The following is a 22,487-nucleotide window of genomic DNA, read 5'->3' on the forward strand; positions in this document are numbered from 1 at the left end:
ATGTTAATCCATAAATAAAGCTACTTCGACATATTGTGATAGTCTTGCCATATGCAAAATTATTCAATTTTCGATAGAGGAAATTCAAATTGTCTGTGAATAGGCAAAGTCAATGATCAAAAACACGTGGAGGCATGTTAGATTTTCATAAGACTTGCAGTTTTAGGACCATTACTTTCGGTTTCTTCTTATTATGTAGATATAAGAATTTTTTTTATAAGAAATAGAGGTCACAAATTAATTATTTAGAATTCTACAAACCTTTTTCAATCTGTTGAATGAGATAGTTATGTTCATTTTTTTACGTTTAAACAAATGAACACCATGAACATTCAATCTTTTTCTGAAAAATGTTTTCACAGTATGTTCTATGATTTTTAGTTTGTTCCTGCAAGCAATAAATTTAAAACTAGCGTTTGTTTACCAAAAACCACGATAAACAAATTGACACGTCTAGTGGGACCATTTTGAGCAATATATTTCTAAAAAAAATCATTTCATTTCTTAAAAAGAATTTATCATTTCTTCAATTTGGTGTGTTTTGTAACACCCACAACGTGGCACAGTAACAGTGGCGGAGCCAGGCCGGCCCCGGACTTAAGCGGGATTAGTCGGACCACCGGGCTGTTACAGGATGACCCCACGTTGATAGGAGGAACCGAATCACATCGGAATGAGAGGGATCCGGAGGCCGTGTAGGTATGGGACTACATGGTTGAAGGAAGGCTTATAAGAATTGTTAGGTACTACCCATATCAACAAGATGCATCACCTTTTCGGGAGCTCAATCCATAGGAACTCCACAGTTAAGCGTGCTTGGCTTGGAGTAGTACTATGATGGGTGACCTACCGGGAAGTTTCCCGGTAAGCATGTGAGTGAGGACAAAGCATGCTGAAAAGACTCGTGTTGGTTTGTGGGGTTAGTCGGCAACCGGGAAGTTTCCCGGTAAGCATGTGAGTGAGGACAAAGCATGCTGAAAAGACTCGTGTTGGTTTGTGGGGTTAGTCGGCAATCCTGTAAGCAGTATGGGATGTTACACTTGGTATCAGAGCAGACCTCTCCCAGTACGGTGTGGTTCGGGGACGAACCAGGCGGAAGCTGGTGGGCATGTAACACCCACAACTTGGCACAGTAACAGTGGCGGAGCCAGGCCGGCCCCGGACTTAAGCGGGATTAGTCGGACCACCAGGCTGTTACAGGATGACCCCACGTTGATAGGAGGAACCGAATCACATCGGAATGAGAGGGATCCGGAGGCCGTGTAGGTATGGGACTACATGGTTGAAGGAAGGCTTATAAGAATTGTTAGGTACTACCCATATCAACAAGATGCATCTTCTTTTCGGGAGCTCAATCCATAGGAACTCCACAGTTAAGCGTGCTTGGCTTGGAGTAGTACTAGGATGGGTGACCTACCGGGAAGTTTCCCGGTAAGCATGTGAGTGAGGACAAAGCATGCTGAAAAGACTCGTGTTGGTTTGTGGGGTTAGTCGGCAATCCTGTAAGCAGTCTGGGATGTTACATGTTTGTTCTTAGCATAAAAAATTCTTCTGAAAAATTTCATTTGTGCAGCGTATAAGAAGTGGTAAAGCCCTTCCTGAAATGGCATGTCCAAATACCAATAACGCTTCTGCTTCCAACGCCCAGAGTAATCCTCAAAGCACGCAAGAACAATCATCCCAAGCGTCAGTTAATGGTGTCAATGTGTCAACTGCAATGGAAGTAACTATTCCTATACCAGTTTTGACAGTTATGGGGGTAAGTGCTCTTTTATATGTCTCGATAGTGGCTGCATCGACGCATTCAGACCCAGTGGCATCTGCGTCACCACGAATAAGTTTCCAATGACACATGTGGGTACCAATCCCTTAACTGGGAATTCCGTGGAAACTAGAATTCTTTTTATGCCATAATTTACATTACCAATGGTCACTAGGGAATATCCATATGGTATGTTATCATCAATGATAGCATACCTTCAAAACAATGCATCTACGTATGCAGATAATAGAACAACGACGTTTTCGCCTTATAATACATGTTTGGCCTCAAGATTTGCACTAAGCAATCCTGGTCGAAATGCACAACCATCTTTAAATACAACTTCTCTCATGTCCTTAAGACATCAGATGGATGAGAATAATCATGATGTGGTTAATCCTATAAAACAACAGTTATGCACTATGTCCAATCCCTTGATCCAGAACACAAACCAATGTTACCAGATGTTAGCCACCCAAATGGATAGGATAGCTGACTTTTATGGCAATCATCTAGTACAAAATCAACAAATCATTTTTCTCCTATATAAGGGTGACTCATCGTCATCCTCAAGGCATAATTCATTTTCACACACACTTAGAGATATTCAACCTCATTTCTTACACTGACTTTGGTGTTGGAGTGCTAACTTGCTCGAAGACACCTTTCGCTCTATCGTGAAGACTACGCCGCCACCGTACTGGAGCACGGTACACAATTGTTGCCTCTATCTGATCACTACCGGACAAATCAATATATTTATTGACGCACACAATTGTTTACCTTGGATTTTGGTAAACTACTGAACTGGTTTAAAACAAGTTCTAGTGAGATCAACCAGCAAATCTCAAGACATATTGTGCTTGATTATTTTTCCAGAAAATTATGATTGTTCTTGTTACTAAGTAGTGAACTATGAATATAATCGTCGGAATCCAGTCACAGGGTAAGACCTGTCGATATTATCTTCAAAGGATCGATGTGAAAGCTTAAAATTAAAGAGTAAAATGAAAAAAGAGTCTAAAAGATAAACTAGAATTGCATTAAAATGAAAGTAAAGTGATGCACAAATTCATACATTAGGACTTGTTGCTCATTTCTCCTTGTGTGGGCAGATTGTTTGAGCGTAAGTTTTCAGTATGATTGAATTGTGACCCGTTTTCCATAGAGGAAAATGCTACTTATACTAAGTAACTACCTATAGACACGTTCGAAACGTAACTGCTAATAACTACTACAGACATATTTGAATTTCAAATAACGTCTCTTCGACGAGAAACCGCTACTCAGCTCCTCCTTTCGATGCCAATCTAAAGGTGAGAAAAAACACAAGAAGGGGGGTTGAATTGTGTTAGCTTTTCCTTCTTTTTCTTCTACTGAAATCACTGGTCAGAAGCAGATAAAGTTCAGCTTCTGAAGTGATGTTCAGATTCTACATGCAGCGGATAAAAACAAAGAGAGAAAGAGAGAGAGAGAGAGAGAGAGAGAGAGAGAGAGAGAGAGAGAGAGAGAGAAGAAAGACACAAAGCAATTATACAGGTTCCATCCACAAACCGAAAGTAGTCTTGTCCCCCTTGCACTTCCAAGGAAAGTTCACTAAAATGTAATATCTGATTACAACTGCTCATTGCTAAAACTAGCAAGAGACTTCAAACTTACTCAAGCACAACTGCAAGAGATTTCCTATGCTCAAGAACTAAATCAAGAGACTTCTTATACTCAGGCACAACTGCAAGAGACTTCTATTCAAACAGAATTACAAAGAAATTTGTTTGAGGTTGAACACTTGATATACAATCAGTGGTGTTCACAATAGAAAACAGATACAGACTCTTAATACTCTAGAATTTCTAAGATATGAAAGTTGTTAAGAAATTCTAAGTGAACTTTTGATGCAGAACAAGTTCAGCAGAGTTTTGGCACTTGTAAAATTGTTGTATGAGTCTTACGATTCTCTAAGTATTCACTCCTTTATATAGAGGTGTGAAAGAGACGTTGTGAAATTGCCAGCACATCAAAAAGAGTCTTTTGAAGGTTGATCAAATCACTAATGATCTTTTGCCTGATATGGTTATTGTCCTATGAAGGATCAATTTCAAATCCATTCCAAGTTTGGAGGAACACTGGTGCAGACATAGCTGTTGTTCTTCTCCTGTTGCAGAGACAAAACAGAGTAGTGGAGGTAGTGGTTGTACAATTTGTACAATTGTCCTTTTTTAACTCTCTCCAACGAATAAGCATCCATTGCATTCAAATCCATTTGAATTAGCCTTTACTTCATTCTTCCAGTCTTCTGCAATGTTGGGCGAGATTAAATCACTTGAATAAACATTAAATCTTCAATTCCTTCATCTTCTGATGATCTTCAGCTCCTGATGATCTTCAAAACTTCTGATGAAATCTGCTTCTGATGAGGTGCTTCTGATGACGTCAGCACTTCAGGAGCACTTGTTTGCAGAATATCTTTTCTTCAGATGTTTCAAGCTTCCTTCTTGTTGATTCCATTGCTCTCATTTGTTTTTCAAAAACTAAGCTTTAAAGAGAAACTAAATTTTTTGTCTATGATCCTGCACACTTTGAACAAATATTAGCATATCCAATTGACAATTTTTAATACCTTGTTATCATCAAAACTCTAAAGGGTAATGTTAAACACATTTTGTTCCAACAATCTCCCTTTTTTTGATGATGACAAACATCAGTATTTAAAATGTTCAATTCTTGTTAATCTAATTAACAAGTTGACTTTAAGGGTATGAGGTTTGTAAGCTCCTCCTGAGTCAATAGTACTGTAAGGTGAGGTTTGTAAGCTCCCCCTGAGTTTTATCCATGTTAATTAAATTCATCATTAAAAGCGTAATAACACTCAGAATATTCTCACATTAATAGACTGAAGATAAGAAGAAGGTCCTATTAATTTAACTTGTTTAGGAATTAAATTAATGGGGCTCAGAGCCTATAAATACTATACATCTACTCCCCCTTTTGTCATCAACAAAAAGATAAACTATAGATAAAAAAAAATGAGAAAAACAGTGTGAGAAAATATTCTATTGATAAGACATTTAAAAGCAGTTCAGAAGCAAAGAAGGTAAGGTCAGAAGCATAAACATAGTCAGAAGCACAAAATATTCAGAAGCACAAAAACAGCAAAAAAAATAAACAAGCTAAAAGGTGTGCAACTAAGGCTTGGCTTGATTTTGGAACATCTCCAACATGTTTTTGAGCAAACTGTTTGTAGTCTCTGACTGCTTCTTCATTTCTTCCTTGAATTCATTGTTGCTTCTGATCAGATTTTCTTCTCTGATTCTTGCTTCTTCCAGTTGAGCATATGTCTTCCTCTTGTATTCAGCAAATAACAATCTTTGCTCAACGAGTTCTCTCTTCAGCTTCTTATTCTTTTTCTCTAGCTCAGGATCATTCTTTAGTTTTTCAAGAATTGGAGAATATGTTTGAACTTTCAGCTTAGTCAACCACTTGAGATCCAGATTCTCAGAATGTACACTAGAAGAGATGATACCAGAAGCATCCAAGTACATAGGAGTGTCTGATATGTAAAGCTTGCTCTTCTCCTGAGTTCTTTTGATTTCCACATCCTCCATGCTCTTTACAACTTCCTTGAACCAGTCCTTGAGAGTGTTTTGAGCTTTATTATGTACTTCAAATGATATCTTCTGAAGTTCACTCATGACAAAGTATACTCTGTCTCTCAGTCTTCCCCATTCATTCATATAATCTTCTTCATGTACAAAGTTGTTCCTGGTCTTCACTAACTTGTTCAGATCCTTGAAAATGTTCTCAAACACCTCTTGCAATATAAAAGAATCTAGTAAAAGGGTAGGAGGGAATGAGACATTTGTGGTTTGGACAGGTGGGCAAGTTTGCTTTCAAAAGATTGATGTGATTTTATAACAAAAAATTCGTTTTATATGGTTGTATCTAAACAACCTAAATTATTTTTTATAAATTTTTTTTATTAGAATAAACAAACACAACATATATTCGTATTTTTTTTATAAAATCTCTAAAAACATTCTCTAAATTATTGAATGTCAAAATTTAGTTTATTCTAATTTGTAACAAACAGGGCGTACATGGTTTGTTATAATTTTCCCTCAAAAAAAAAAATGGTTTGTTATAATTTAAAAAAAAATCACTTTAATGATCATCGTATTTGTTAGTTATAGTTTTTGAAAAAATCAGGATCACCGAAAAATCTAAAAACAACTTCAACTGAAAAGAGAATAGAGTAACTTTTCAAAAAATATACTTTTTTAGAGGGGAGAAAATAAGTATCAAAAGAAGAAGATAATTTTGTGCCAAAATAACCATTTTATGTAGTTGTATGCAAAGAATTATTTATGATAAACAAACACAAAATTGATTATGCTTTTTCATAAAATCTCTAGAAAATAATCTCTAAATTATCCAATGTCAAAATCATTTTTTTATGCTATAAAATATGGATCATATATTTAATTTACATTTTTTTTAAACGAGCAAAATGAATTATATTAACTCTGTTGTAGTAGTCTCCTCAGCAAAAGGTGTACTAAAAAGACCACTAAAAATTTACAAGCAGTCATAAAAAGTTAAAAAACAAAATATACAAAAACTAATTTAGCCAATTCCAAAACAAGGACCCATGGTTTGTTTCAAAAAAACAAGGACCCATGGTTTGTTTCAATGAAGAAAAGATATCGTGTTGTGATGCACATTAAAGATTTTCAATCAGTGATTCCAAAACAGTGTTCGACAACCACTTCTATCCCAAGTCCATTTAATTGCATCTCCAGAAAATAAAGTCAAATATTTTGGTGAGAAAGGGAATAAGAAGAAGGGAGTCAATTACAATTACTGGGAATCTGGAATTCAATATGGAGTCCGTTTATTTGTAGGAAGGGGTGGCCATTAAACCTGAATCTGAACGCTGATTGATACGAGAGAGAGACGATGACGGTGAAGCTCTTTGAGGAGGAGAGAGAAGTGTGTGAGAACTGAGAAGGGATCACGTGATCTTTTAATTGCAAAGTTTAATCTTGATTTATTATTTTGATCCAAAGGTCAATATTGTCTCCTCTCATCCTCTCATTTTAAAAGTCCTCTTATTTGATACATCCTCATATATATTGTTTTGAAAAGGGTTTTTTAGAATTTATATTATATTCCAAAAGATTCTCTCCGTCTTAAAATATAAGCAAAAATTGATCAACAAAAGTTAATATATTTAGTTAAAAATTTGTATCAAATCCATCATCTTAAATTTATTTTTGCTTATATGTTAAGACAAAGGGAATATGAGTTGACACTAATTGTTCGTTCTTCTTTTTCTCTTAAAATTTTATATCAATAGTATTTACCCTTATACGGCTGGCCTCTATCATGATTTATTACACAAATGGTTTTTATGTTTCGTTCCATATAAAAATAAAATTTAAACATTGGAAGAATTAAAACAGCAAACATATCATAACGTGCAAAATTAAAAGAACGAGTAATCTAGACGGATATCGAAGAAATACAATTGATCAATTTGAAACAGGTTGCTTTATTTAAAGTAGATTCATGATAACATGCATGGTTTTTTTTTTTGTTTTTTTTTTGAGACATATCATTCTTAAGTGGCAATTTCCAAAGCCGTCCTCAAGTACCTACAGCACCTCTTTTTCAAATACAATCTTTGATGTCGCTGCATGGATTCGAGTATGAACAACGCGTACCGACATTGCCCTGCTTCATCGTTCTTCGTCTGGATGATTACTGCAAATGGCAAAGGAAGTTAAAGTTGGAACCAATACACATCTATGCATATAACGTATATATTTAGGAAAGTTTTGTATTAAATTGAGCATGTAGTATAATAATTTTTCATTGATTAAGAATAATTTTCGAGTTCCTAACATATAAATATATCGGTGAGAAAGATGAACACAATGTTAAAAATTTATACATACAGAATATGGTGAGCATGAAGACAGCCAAAGTAGCAAGCTTAACATAAGTCATTGTTTGATCAAAAGAAAGAATAAGCTAAAATTAATTATTTGTTATGAACTTAGCTTAGTGTTGCATTAGTTCATTGTTACATGCAACAATTTATAGAGAGGTGCATATACTAGCTGGCACTATAGCTCCCTACGTTAATTGTTAGGAAAAGTGAAATGGCTATATTCAATAAGGAAAAAGTTTGGTGAACACCCTTCTCCATACCACTCTTCCATACACCCCTTATGTGGCATGGGTATTTTTGAAATTTCCCACAACTTTCCATTCTCACCCTGTTTATGTATCAGCACTCCCTCCCACGAGATCTCCTCTCTCTTTCTCCCTCATTGACTCTTCATTTCTCTCTTTCTCTCTATGCGAGTATCAATGGCGGATCATAGCTTCCTTCTTGCTATGCTCGCACGCTTCCTCCGACGTTCCTTTCATCGTCGCTCACAAGAAAGCCTCTCTCAACAGGCTCAAAACTGGCGCTGAAAGAGTCTCTGTCACCATCGATATCTACAACCAAGGAACCTCGTATGCTCCGATCTATAACCCTTTATTCTTTTTTCTTTTCAATTTTTCAATTTCAGATCCCAATTTTCTCATCTGCATGCATGTTTTGATTATTCATTTATGTATCTGATTTTGCTTGAATTAGGCTTTTGTGGATTTTATTCAATTTTGTATATGTTTGTATGCTTTTGTTTATGCTGTTAGATTCTGATTTGATGTTGATATAGACGAGAAATCTGTGATGGATCTCGATTTTTAATTTAGATTTAGAAGTGTTATTGATAATTAGGTAAAATGGTTATCTTTGATCATGTGGGTATGAGGATGAACTGAGAAAAATGTTTAATTTTGGTTGCTGATTTTTCTGGCTTGCATGCATTAGTAAGTGAAAGGAAATGATTTGATGCTGGAGTTTTTGATTGTTTCAGTTTTGATCATTGGAAAATTGAGGGTAGTTCTGATTTCACATGCGAGTGATTCAATTTGTGAACTGCTCACAAAGATGAATTGAGATGGAGAGTGAAGAGCTTGTGTGTGTGATTTGTTGATTTATGGTCATAAACTTGATGTGGAAAATTGAGCATTTCAAAGATTCAATTGGAGTTTAAAGGGCTTAAGTTAATGCTAACTCTGATTTCACATGCGAGTTATTCGATTTGTGAATTGCATTTGCATTGCAAGTTACATTGCTTGTTTTGTTGTTTTACTTGTTGTAAGAAATGGTTAGAGGGTAGTTCCAAAATGTAAAATTGAGTTTAGTTATTGACATTGATTATGGTAGGCTAGTAGAGAAGGGTGTAAATCGATAATATATGACTTTGCATGCTGTTCTTGGGTTTAATTGAATAACAAGCCTTATAATTTATTGTCTAACTTGTTAAGTTTTTGCATTTAGTGTTGTATGTTATTCAAAAACAACTTAATTTTTTGTGGTGTATTTTCATTTGGTAACCTTCTATGTTTTGCAATTGATATTCACTTATCATTTTTCTTACTCTTTTTTAAAGGACGGCATATGACGTGAGTCTGTCAGATGATAGTTGGACAAGTGACCTTTTCAGTATTATCAGTGGTACCACTTCAAAGACATGGGAAAAGCTTGACGCGTGAGTTTCCTATTAATCGCTTTAACAATTTTTTGCCACTCTTCAATTACCACTCTGCTGCATGTTTGTTTATTTATTTTTACTAACAAATCATATTGTTTGCAGTGGCGGCGTCCTCTCCCACACATTTGAGCTCGAGGCAAAATCAAAGGGAGTATTTGCCAGTGAACCAGCTATCATCAAGTTCCGTGTCCCCACAAGCGCTGCTTTACAGGTTTAATTTGTTGGCATTGTTGTATATTGTCCGTTTTCTTTCTAGTGAGTGAACTTTTTCCCCTCATAATTGTTTGTTGCTTTTAGGAGGCATACTCAACTCCCATATGGCTTTTAGATGTTCTTGCTGATAGGGCTCCTGAGAAGAAGTTTGAATGGGTATGTTATTGTCAATAGTAATCTCCAGATACAACAGATTGCACTTGACTTGAGTATTCAGCATCTTTCTGTTTCCTTGAAAATACAAATAGAATCTAGAGTAGGCACCAAGGCCGAGAAAAAACTTAAGAATTTTAAGGATTATAATTTTGTGAATTGTAGTTTTCTCAAAGTATACCCATGTAAGTTAAACCTAAGACCGGTCGTCACTGACAAGCTACCAAAACCCTTTTATTTCCTCTAATCTATTCACAGCATGACAAGATACCATTTACCAGTATCTTCTATTTGACTTTCTTTAATTTATTGCCAGAAACATGAAAAGTTACTTAAATTTTGAGATGACTTTGCAGGCGTTCCATGCATATATGGAGTCCTAACATGTGAGGACATGGATCAGGTAAACCTATGATATAGCACTTGTTTTTTAAGTTGTGAATTTTTTTTCTTTGATGAGCATTACCATTAATTTATTTTTTTCTTTGTTCTTTTTTGCCTATCTGCAGGCCATAAATCGAGCTGGTGGCAAATCTGGGAATAAGGGTGCTGAGGCTGCATTGACTGCTGTAAGTTAAAAATTGATATCACATTCATTATAAAACATCCAAGAATTTATATGGAGCTATCTAAAAATTTATATGCATTGAGTTTGTAGTTTTCTTGTGGAGGATGCCTTATCCTCCCTTCTTTTTGTACATGTCCGAAACCAATTATTTCAGAAGCTTAAGCTAAGGTGAAGGGTCATAAATGACTTCATTACATGTATAAGTATAATATGCTCTCACATGGACGTGTTGTGGCTTTTGTGCTTAAACAAAATGTTGTTTTTTACCCTATTTAGTAATAAATTTAACTTCACATATGAAAGAATGGTGATGACAAAGATTGAAATCCTAACGACTTGATTATAGAGGCTCTGATACCCTTTTTGGTTTCTGCTTCCCACCGCCATCTTACAAGTTTTCAGAATGTGTCTCTGCAATCTCCGGTCGTCATTCATTGGGAAATTTCTTTAGATAACACTTACAGGGTATCTTGATTCTTTTAATTTTAGTTAGCAGTTGCGTCATATAATACTGATTCTGTTAATTAACAAACACACAATAGTAGCTATTTTGGTTATGACAGTTTGCAGTTGTTCTCAGTATGTAGGTAATAGATAAATAGAAAAGAAAGAAAATAGGAAATGTTGTAAGAAAGATATTAAAATTTTGGTTATGGACGAAAATGCCCATTGTATTGTTTATAGCTTGAATAAATATGAGTCTATAGTTGTACCCTGTGTATCATTTTCTTGAGAGTTTCTACAATTTTTCCTTGGCTGAACAGTTTAATTGAATCATGTTTCATTTGTTTTTGTCTGTGGTGTAGATTGAGATGGCATCTTTGTTTGAGCATCATCTGAATTAGTCATACTGTTGGAACGGGGGGCTAATCCATATTTTCATATCCAGAATGGTTATGCTCTTGTTCAACGGTATCAATATCGTCTCAAACTACAGTTGGTTACAAATAAGCAGAGGATTAGTGCTTTTTCCTCCCAGTAATTTATGCGTTTGAATGGGCACTGTTTTGTGTTCAGGGATGGGAAGAAATTTCATGTAACAATAACATTGTAGAATAGCATTTCATTCTTTCTTTTTTTGCTCAAATTCGTCTACTATTTGTGTTTTTGGTCATTTTGGTATTAAAATTTAGAGAGCAAAGTTCATCTCCTCATTTATACACGAATCATCTTCTTTATCTAAGTTTGAACTTGAATTTTTATGTTATGGTTCAATTGAGCAGGTTTGCTGTTGAAATTGAAATAGAAAGTAACACAGCAAATTGAATTACTCTTCGTGAAAAAGTTCTCTTTGAAGTAAAATAAAATACATATTACATAATACTATATCTTGAATAAGATAACCCATTCAAACTAGTTCTTTCAAAATTATTAATTGGAGCATATAAATCATGTTTTTTTTACAATTTTACAAAGTAAATAATACTATATCTTGAATAAAATAACCCATTCAAACTAGTTCTTTCACAATTTTACAAAGTTGTAACCATGTTTTTTTTTCTTTCATGTGTTTAAAACTAGTCGTCTCTAAGTTTGCATGCCTCACAATAGAAAACTAATGAAAGACATTCTAAAATTATGGTTATATTGTTCGTTTATTTGGTTATTTGTAACTTACATGTGCAAAAAAAAAAATCAATTCAAGCCAATTGTCAGTGAGACATTCTAATTTATGAAAAAATAGTGGTCAAGTATTTGTAAAAATGTGGTCATACAGACTATATATTTGGCTAGTTTATATTTTCCAGATGTAAATAATTTCGTTTTAGGTGAATCGAACGCATGATCTCATTTGATCACTGCATTAAAAGCCTTTCAAACGATAAATAACTTCTTTTACAATCTGCAAGTTTATCACGCCCAAAGACGGACAAGTTCTAATTTCTGAAAAAATAGTGGTCACGCACCTTAAAATATGTGGTCACACAAAACATATATTTGGCTAGTTTATATTTCCCATGTATAAATAATCTTGTTTTATGCGAATCAAACACATAATCTAATTTGATCACTACACTAAAAGCAATTCCAACAATAAATAACTTATTTTACAATCTGCGAGTTTATCACACCTAAAGACGGACAAGTTCTAATTTCTGAAAAAATAGTGGTCACGCATATTAAAAAATGTGGTCACACATACCATATATTTGGCTAGTTTATATTTACCAGGTATAAATAATCTTGTTTTAGGCGAATCAAACACACAATCTAATTTGATCACTGCACTAAAAGCAATTCCAACAATAAATAACTTATTTTACAATCGGCGAGTTTATCACGCCTAAAGACAGACAAGTTCTAATTTATGAAAAAATAGTGGTCACGTATTTGTAAAAATGTGGTCATACAGGCCATATATTTGGCTAGTTTATATTTCCCATATGTAAATAATTTCGTTTTAGGCGAATCGAACGCGTAATCTCATTTGATCACTGCACTAAAAGCATTTCCAACCATAAATAACCTTTTTTACAATCGGCAAGTTTATCACACCTAAGGACGGACAAGTTCCAATTTATGAAAAAATAGTGGTCACGTATTTGTAAAAATGTGGTCATACAGACCATATATTTAGCTATTTTATATTTCCCAGATGTAAATAATTTCGTTTTAGGCGAATCGAACGCATGATCTCATTTGATCACTACACTAAAAGCATTTCCAACCATAAATAACATGTTTTACAATCGGCAAGTTTATCACACCTAAAGACAGACAAGTTCTAATTTATGAAAAAAAATAGTGGTCACGTATTTGTAAAAATGTGGTCATACAGACCATATATTTGGCTAGTTTTTCTATCCCAGGTGTAAATAATATCTTTTTAGGCGAATCGAACGCATGATCTCATTTGATCACTGCACTAAAAGGATTTCCAACCATAAATAACATGTTTTACATTCGGCAAGTTTATCACGCCTAAAGACGGACAAGTTCTAATTTATGAAAAAAATAGTGCTCACGTATTTGTAAAAATGTGGTCACACAAAACATATTCATGTTCATACTCTGTCAATATCTATCTTAAGAACCATAAAACCGTACATAGTGCGATTAGAAGGAATAGTACATTACAAACTTAGTGAGTACCATACTATAGTATTGTTCAAGAAAGTTAGTAAAAGAAGGAATAGTACATTACAAGCTTAAAAGAGCATAACAAAAATTTACATTAAATTTTGATTACGCCACTACACTATTTTTATTCTTCCTCGTATCACTCTTCACCCACGGTGTTCCAAGAACCCCGCTCTTGACACGATTTCTTGACTTGTCTTTTATTCGAGTGAACACAGTTGATGCTTGGAGATCTTCATCATCTGATACATTTGATGATCTTCATCATGTGGATACCCGAACCTTTGCTTGGTATTATATTGTTGAATTCCTAAGCTTCACATTTGGTATTCTTGCACCCATCTTGTTCAAGTTATCATCAATTTTCTTTGGCATGTTAGCCTGTTAAAAATCCAGCCATAAAAGGCCATCGTACTCTGACCAAATAGATGAATCACAACACCAACCATATACTCTAGCCAATTAACTCTCTCCCAAGCTCAATATGACAACATTAGAGGCCATCATTTCAACACTAACCACTACTTTAGACAATAATGAACATCACAGAACCTACCAGATTTTTAAAAATTCAATGTGAGTTTACTGAAGTGACTTCATAAACACAATACCGCAATCCAAAACACAAACACAATACCATAATCCAAAACACTAACACAAAAACAATCAACTTTTCTCATCAAATCATGGTTCTGTTATTGTTCCATCAATTGACAAATTGAATACAAGTGTGTTAAATACAAATTTCTTGGAGAGGTATTCAATCTAAGTCTATAGAGTAAAGCTATATATATGGAGGTAACTTCACATGACAACAAAAATTGTCTAACAGAAAGTAGTAAGTATTGAAATTGAAATTACAATAAAATGCCAACTATCTAAATGAGTGCATATGACTATCCTTTTGCTTCTTCACTTGAACTTTCAACACTTGAACTTCTCGTGCTTTTAAGTTCATACCTTCTGTTCAGTTTTAAGCTTTTTCTTAAAAAGTTTTAGAGAGGACCACATGACTTAGTTTGGAACAATATATTTTATATCATAGTACTGGACGGACCAAATTTCTCCAAAGGCATAGTGACATTCCTGCGCCAACTTTAGAGAAAATGTTGTCACATGATTACTCTAGACACTAGACACATGATTACTCAATTGACCAATACCCCAACAAAGTTGTATTTATTGAAATCATGGTTCACTTTAAGACTAAACCAGCTACTGAAATTCAACAAATACATCATGCTAAGAGATTGAATAAAAAAATTTGTTTAAAATTTAATATCATGTCATTTAACCATATTGATAACATTGAAAAATAACATCAATATTTAAAAGAATAGGCTGAGAAATTTGTGCAAGAAGGTATGTCTCAAAAAAGAACATATATTTGTTTATTTCTTCATAACTTCCATTGTCACTGCAATTTACACGATTTATTTAAGCTCAACAAAGAAAACATAGACCTGAACATTGAATTTTTACATTGTTTTGGAGAATACATAAACTTAACATGTCACTTGCACTGCTAATCTAGGTATACTTGAGACATTCGTTACACCAAACATTTATTTTGTCACATTAAATCAAGCTACAGATTGACTATTTGCAAATATGAATGAACTCAAACACAAACACACTGAAAGAACCACATTGACCTTCTCTATTCCACCAAAATACAAACACACTACCACAATCGAAAACTATAACACATAACTCAATATCTTTTTTTAAATATATATTTTTTTACAAATTTTTTCAAAATCTATAAACCATTGATAAAAATTAGAGAAATTTGAATGAACTCAAACAAGATTACCTTAGGATGATGATGACATGAACAGCAGCATCGAGTGACGGAGATGGCAGGAGATCGACCCCGTTTGAGAATGAGGGATATCGACCCAGTATGAGACCAAGAGAGATCGACCCATAATCAAGCGAGAGAGTGATGAACAGTATTGCGGCGAGAGAGACAGAGGTCATAGTAAGCCCTTCTGGCAGCAAGAAAGGAAAACGCGATTGTGAAGAGGGTTTTTAAGAAAAGGTTTATGAGAAAACGCGATTGTGAAGGAGCACTGGTGGTGGCTCCGTTTGGAGCTGATCCAGATGAAACTGATTTCTTCAATCTCTCTGCAACGGTATGAAATTCATGTGTACGGTATGAAAGAGAGGACACAAGGAAAAGAGAAGAGAGGGATGAAGGAAGAAGGAAAAGAGAAGAGAGGGATGAAGGAAAAAGGAAAAGAGAGACAATTAGTGGAGTGTGGGACCCACATTGCCACATGTCATTTTTTTATGTGGGTGTAGGAGTGGTATTGCCACCTATGGTGGTATACCTATCAGAACTCATTTAATAATTTATAGAGAGGTCCATATACTAACTGACACTATAAAATTGATGGTGATAGATAACAATTTTGTGGTATCCTCATGAAATTAAAATTGTTTCATTCCCTTTCATCAAAAATAAATACACTTCCTGTACAATAATTGAGCTGCTTGATGGTGTTTGACAATGTTTATATAATCTCTTTTCGGCGTATTTACGTCTTAGAACTGAAAAGGCAAGGCTTGTGAATAATGACATTATTTTTACCTTTTTAACTAAAAAAACAACTATGTCAACAAAAAAAACTATAAAAACAACATTCAATCGAATACATCTAACGACACAAATTCAAAATCATTAAAACAAAGCTCAATCTTTGGTCAGATTTTACTTTTCTCTTGGTCGAACTCAAATTATCAATGTCTTTTTTTTTCTGTGAATTGGAGGGTTGCACAAAAAAAAATCAATAAAACCAAAAAAGAAGAATTTACAAACTTATTCACAATATCCAGGTTAATAGAATATAGTAGCATATATGAAAGTTAATAGGTGATGCCTACATTACCCCTTCCTGATTAGGGAGTAATTTTTCCCTCATGATATCAACTAATCAAAATGTAATATACATAGACAACATTAAATGTCAAATAAATGAGTCAATTTTTCTATAAAAAAAGAGTCAATTTTAATCCTAAGGTAATTTTTAATACTTTTAATTTTTATTTAATTATATTTAGGTGTTCAATCTTAATTAATTTACATTAGAGGGCTTATAACAATTAAAATTTCACATCAATTTTTTTTTCATCTAGATGTCCTTAAATCCATAGGTTACATTTATAAAATTTCTTCCATTCCAGAACGTGAGAACAAAAACATCGCCTTCGTTCCAATTTCTTTTTCATTATTCTTTCCTATCGATCACTTCATGTTTCTTCTTCATTATTCTTTCCTGTTGATCACTTCCTGTTTCTTCTTCATTCTTCTTCCCATTTTGACTGTTCAATTCTGTCGTTCCAAATTGCCGCCGTTTCCATTTATCGTGAGAATCGCCGTCATTCGTTTGATTCCAAGTATCGTGAGAATTGCCGTTGTTAACAGAACCTATGATTATATGCAATTGACACTACTGACTTTTCCACAACAATTCATTACAATAGTCTATCTATGATCATCAACATCAAATTTTTCGGAACTGTAATTTAACACATCAATCCTCTTCTTCTTTTCATTCCTGAATGTTTAATTCATTTTCGAGTTCCACGAGAATCCCTCCTCCCTCCCAGATGTGGAAAAATTAAAAAATGAAGAGAGATGCCATAGGAGATGAAGGGGACAAGAGAAGGCTTCATAAACAAAGGTGCAATCAAGCAGCAAAGCAACATCACAATTATATATATATATATATATATATATATATATATATATATATATATATATATATATATATATATATATATATATATGAGATAGGATCCGTTGACACCAAATCTCATCCATTAATTTGGTTTAATCAAAAGGTTAATAATTATTCACTTAAAAATGCATGTTACACCAAATGTATTTTTCGCACCTTATTATCCCTCTCTTTTTTATTCTGAACCTCAATGTCTCTCTTATGAATTTTCATATGTATTTCACAGTTCTCCCATGAATCCTTTATTTTCTCTCTCAGATGGTTTGTGTTCATCGATCAATAGAGTTTTGAAAGTTAGAGATTGAAAGCAATTAAACTTTATTGAATTTGGGTTTATGAATAATCATAATTTCGGTGACATGATTGGATAATTTCAACATTCAATTTTCTACAGATCCAATCCAAAATCCTTTGTGATTCACTATTTCTTCTGATGGAAAAAAATAAAGAATACTGGGTTTGAAAGGTAATGGCGTTATAATAAAGAATACTAGGACAATTATTTTTGAAGAAGGGGATATTCAATTTAATAAAAAATGGCAATTGTATGCTATTAAGAGGGATATGGTGCTGGTACAGGATGTATCATTGAGAAGAAGACATGTTTTGTTTAGGAAATAAGAGGATTTTTAGGGAAGGAGATGTGAAATACTAAATGCCCACATTAAGATTTTAATGAATAATTATTGACCTTTAGATTAAGAGAAATGAACGCTTAAGATTTGGTGTCAACGAATCCGTTGACACCTGGTGTCAACGGATATATATATATATATATATATATGGGATAGGATCAAATGACACCAAGGTGTCAAATTAAAATTTGACACCAAATCTCAACCTTTTATTTTATTTGATCTAAAGGTTTATAATTAGTCACTTAATCCTCATGTGACATGAAAATCTGAACTTACCATCTAAAGAATAATATCACAACTTGCCTAATTTATACACTATTTTCTCGACCCTCTCCCCCTCTCTCATTTAGCTTTAAAAAAATACAGTAAATCTTTTCCATTATATATTTTCAGGTTCATAATACAATATCACTAGAAACAAATGGCTCCAACAATATATGAATTCATAATATATATATATATATATATATATATATATATATATATATATATATATATATATATATATATAACATCTCAAACAGTCCTTCTCGCTGCAACCCAAATTTTAGATCCTTACATCTATAGAAATGTATATTCTGAAATAAACAGGAGAAGAAATTTCCTCAGACATATCATGTGAATAACTGCATATGTAAATATATTTTTTAGGACAAGTGATTAACGATATAAAAGCAAAGGTAGTGGTCATTAATTACTCATTATGACAGTTTTTCTAGAATAGACATGATTCAGGAAAACATGAAGATTGAAGAAGACACAAAATTGGAAATAATAATAGTCACGTGAGCTACATAAATGAATTAATATGAGCCTTTGATCAAATATTAATAAATGGATGAGATTTAGTGTCAAGATTAATTTGACACCTTGGTGTCATTTGATCCTATCCCTATATATATATATATATATATATATATATATATATATATGGGATAGGATCAAATGACACCAAGGTGTCAAATTAAATTTGACACCAAATCCTAGCCATTAATACGGTTTTAATCTAATGGCTCCCATAAACTCATTAAGTGCTCACATGCTTGATCAAGTGACCCACCTTTTATTTTTAGAAATAATTTATTCTTTCTTCTTTTGGTTAATCCCTTTCCAAAAATTCTCTGATTCTATTTTTTTTTTTAAGGATTCTACATGTTTATTCTTAGGGCTCTCTTGCACATGAGTTACCCCTATTTCATTACTCCAAAACCTAATTGCCGTAATTTTTTTTTCTTTACCAGTATTTTATGCTTCACTTCCCAAGCTATTCACCATCACAACTTCGATCTCCTCTTTTCCTATACCAGTTGACTCTATCTTCCCCTACACCACTTCCATGCCACTTTTTTTAAGAAGAAAAGTCACATAACAATGGAAAGTCCAAAATCAAATGCCGAAGAAGATAGTCATAACATGGAGGACATAGAGGTATTATGAATTAATCCTTCAATTACATTTGATTTATGTCTTTTATATATCTCTTAACAAAATCATATGTATTTCATAGAATTTTAATTTTTAAGACTTTACGATGTTTTTTATTTTAATATATAGTGCAATCAAAATTCTCAAGAAAGCAGAAACCCTGAGCATGACTTAGATGTTCATGAGCATCAAAATATTGATCCTTGTATTGATATGGAATTTGACTCTCTTGATGATGTTAAAAATTTATACACATCATTTGCTAAAAAAGAAGGTTTTGGAATTCGTACACGTTCAACTAAGACAAATTTGTGCATATTTGTTTGCTCTAATGCTGGCCAACATGTTGATAGTAATGACAAAGAAGAAACCAATACAATCACAATAAAAAGGAAAAAAAAGATGTTCAACATCAAGAACTGATTGTAAGGCAACACTTGTAGTTTCAAAAGCAAAAATGAGGCCCAAATGGACTATCATTACATTTAACAATACTCATAATCATGCAATGGTTAGCCCCAAGAGTATAAACTATCTTAGGTGCCATAAAAAAATGGTTGGGGCAGCAAAGAATCTAGTTGAACAGTTTGATCAAGAGGGCTTGCCTACCGGAAAAGTCGCTACAATGTTTAGCAATGAAGGTTCGGCTTTCTCTGATAGAGATTGCTGGAATCATCTTAGAGATCTCCGATCTAAAAATCTGGATGTTGGAGATGCTCAAGCAGTGTTAAACTTTTGTAAGCAAAAACAAGCAGGGAACCCAAATTTCTTTTATGCAATACAAGTTGATAATCATGATAGAATGATTAATTTTTTTTGGGTTGATGCAAGGTCGAGGTTGGCCTATAATTATTTTGGAGATGTTGTTACATTTGATACAACATATAAGAAGAACAAGTATCTTATGCCATCTGCGCCATTTACTGGATTGAATCATCATCATCAGTCCATTTTATTCGGTTGTGCTTTGTTGCAAGATGAAACAGAGAAGTCTTTTACATGGTTGTTTGAAACTTGGCTAATGGCAATGGGTGGAAAGAGTCCTGTTTCAATAATTACAGATCAAGATAAGGCGATGTGCGGAGCAATATCTAAGGTATTTCCTAATACTCGACATCGTTTATGTTTATGGCACATTAGAAAAAAGTTTGCTGAGAAGCTTTCACACATATACCATAAAAGTTCAAATTTCAAGCGTGAGCTAAAAAAGTGTATACGTGAATCATTATGCATTGAAGATTTTGAGGAAGATTGGCACCAAATAATGGTTAAATATGATTTGGAAAAAAATGAATGGCTCCAAGGTTTGTATGAAATTAGAGAGTCATGGATTCCTATTTATAATATGAAGACCTTTTTTGCTGGGATGAATACAACACAGAGGAGTGAGAGCATAAATGCATTTTTTGATTCTTTTGTTGATTCTTCAACCACACTGCGAGATTTCGTAGTAAAGTTTGACAAAGCAGTGGATAGTCTCTACGAGAAAGAAAAAAAAGAAGATTTTGAGTAGCGACATCGATCACGTCTCTTAAGTGTTAGATCAAAAATTGAAAAGCAAGCGGCAACTATTTATACTAGAAACATCTTTAAGAAGTTTCAGGACGAGCTTGCAAAGGTTAGCCACTTCATCAAGGACAAAATCGAGAAAAATGGGTCTCAATATACATATAAAGTAACTAATTGTGATAATACTCGAGAGTCATATACTGTTTATGTGGACCTTGATACAAGGGCTGCCAAATGTGGTTGTCAACTTTATGAATTTATGGGCATATTATGCAGACATATCTTGATGGTTTTTCAATCAAAAAATATTATTGAAATTCCAAATGAATATATTTTAAAGCGTTGGACAAAGGATGCTAATATTGGTATTATATGTGGTATTAATGAAAACAATTCAGTACGTGAGAGTACTAAATCAGCAACTCTTCGAAGTATGCATGTGCTTAGCCAAGCAAGTTTATTATCTGACCTTGCAAAATCTGAGAACATATATGAGTTTATATCTCCAGAGCTTGAAAAGATCATCAAAAAGGCCAGAATGATGGACTCCGAAAGACAACTAGAGTTTCAGAAACAACGTTTGAAGATGAGAGCATGTGTGATCCAACAACTGAAGAAGCTGAGTTCAATATTCGAGATCCGATAATGGCACAAACTAAAGGAAGACAAAAGGACAATGCTCAAGTTTCTCAACCTGGAAGAATCAAAAGCGGTCTGGAGTTATCAATGAATCGTATCTCAGCAAAAAGAAGAACATGTCAAATATGTGGAGAAGAAGGTCATAATCGACGAAGTTGCAAGCAAAAAATAAGCGATGAAGAAACTATTTTCTCTCGTTAAATTAGAGGTAAGACTTTAAAAATGTTTTTGTGTATATGTTTCATGTTATTTTCTACATGTACTTATTTAGTTTTTTTCTTTTTTTTTGAATCAGATGTAACATGCTGCTTGGGAGGCATTGGTTGGAGTTCTAGTAGCAAACAATTTACAATTACTCTCTCTTTCCTTTTCTTTTTTTAATTTATGCTTTGACGTTACTATGAATGTGATTTAAGGAAAGTGTATTTTGCTAACTTTTATTTGAATAATACTTTTAAGTGAACAATTGCCATTCTCCCTTTCCTTTTCTTTTTTTTAATTTATGCTTTGACGTTACTATGAATGTGATTTAAGGAAAGTGTATTTTGCTGACTTTTATTTGAATAATAATTTCTTTTTATTTGAATAATACTTTTAAGTGAACAATTGCCATTTGACTCCAATGATCCATTGAGTTCCTAATTATCTTTGTCTACGGTTTGTCTCGGCCAAACTTGGTTACGCTGTAGGATTTTGTGATTTCGGTTGGTACAGATGTTGCGTTACGAATTACTCATAGCATTGCATAAAGAACTTAAATCACGCGATTTTGCTACACTCTACAGCCTTCATTTATATAACTAAAGCTCCTCTCTTTCTAGCGTTATTTACCGATGTGGGACTTCTAGTTTGATCCCATATCAGTTTCACTAATTAAATCTTTCACTTTTGTTTTCCTAATAATAATAAGTAACAAAAATCCATTTTAATGGTTGTGATAATTAGCACGATGAAGTCTAATCTTTAGCTTGAAAGCATGAAATTCTAACTGCATACATATTGTAGGAATAACTTAAATTCTAACTGCAATATTAACCGGACCTACGACATCCCTCGCCCTTCTCTAAAACAATTTTCTTTAAGGCTCTTCGAAGAAATAGTTAATAGAAATAAACTTAAAGAAATGAGGTTGTTATAGGATGA

General features: G+C 33.6%; 1 protein-coding gene, 1 long non-coding RNA gene and 1 pseudogene across 3 annotated transcripts; 2 read left to right on the plus strand and 1 right to left on the minus strand.

Annotated features, from left to right (window-relative positions):
* The first annotated feature begins 7,455 nt into the window (after positions 1-7,455).
* On the plus strand, positions 7,456-11,460 carry LOC146937521 (uncharacterized). Its single transcript, XM_085749453.1, has 8 exons — positions 7,456-7,540; positions 7,942-8,284; positions 9,271-9,369; positions 9,475-9,583; positions 9,670-9,741; positions 10,095-10,141; positions 10,248-10,307; positions 11,113-11,460. The coding sequence occupies exons 1-6, from the start codon at positions 7,456-7,458 to the stop codon at positions 10,119-10,121; spliced, it is 735 nt and encodes a 244-aa protein (XP_085605579.1). The 3' UTR covers positions 10,122-10,141; positions 10,248-10,307; positions 11,113-11,460.
* Positions 11,461-13,275: 1,815 nt separating this feature from the next.
* LOC146937522 (uncharacterized) lies at positions 13,276-15,854 on the minus strand. Its single transcript, XR_015030967.1, has 2 exons — positions 15,204-15,854; positions 13,276-13,939 (listed from the first exon to the last, which is right to left on the minus strand). It is a non-coding gene; the product is annotated as an uncharacterized LOC146937522 (long non-coding RNA).
* Positions 15,855-19,142: 3,288 nt separating this feature from the next.
* Positions 19,143-21,818, plus strand: LOC146937523 (protein FAR1-RELATED SEQUENCE 9-like; annotated as a pseudogene). The gene is made up of 3 exons (XR_015029985.1): positions 19,143-19,199; positions 19,326-21,552; positions 21,640-21,818. The product of XR_015029985.1 is annotated as a protein FAR1-RELATED SEQUENCE 9-like (transcript).
* Positions 21,819-22,487: the final 669 nt, after the last annotated feature.

This window comes from Medicago sativa, chromosome 3, assembly GCF_051527215.1.
Source record: "Medicago sativa cultivar Bolivia chromosome 3, Bolivia_mono, whole genome shotgun sequence".
NCBI lineage: Eukaryota > Viridiplantae > Streptophyta > Magnoliopsida > Fabales > Fabaceae > Medicago > Medicago sativa.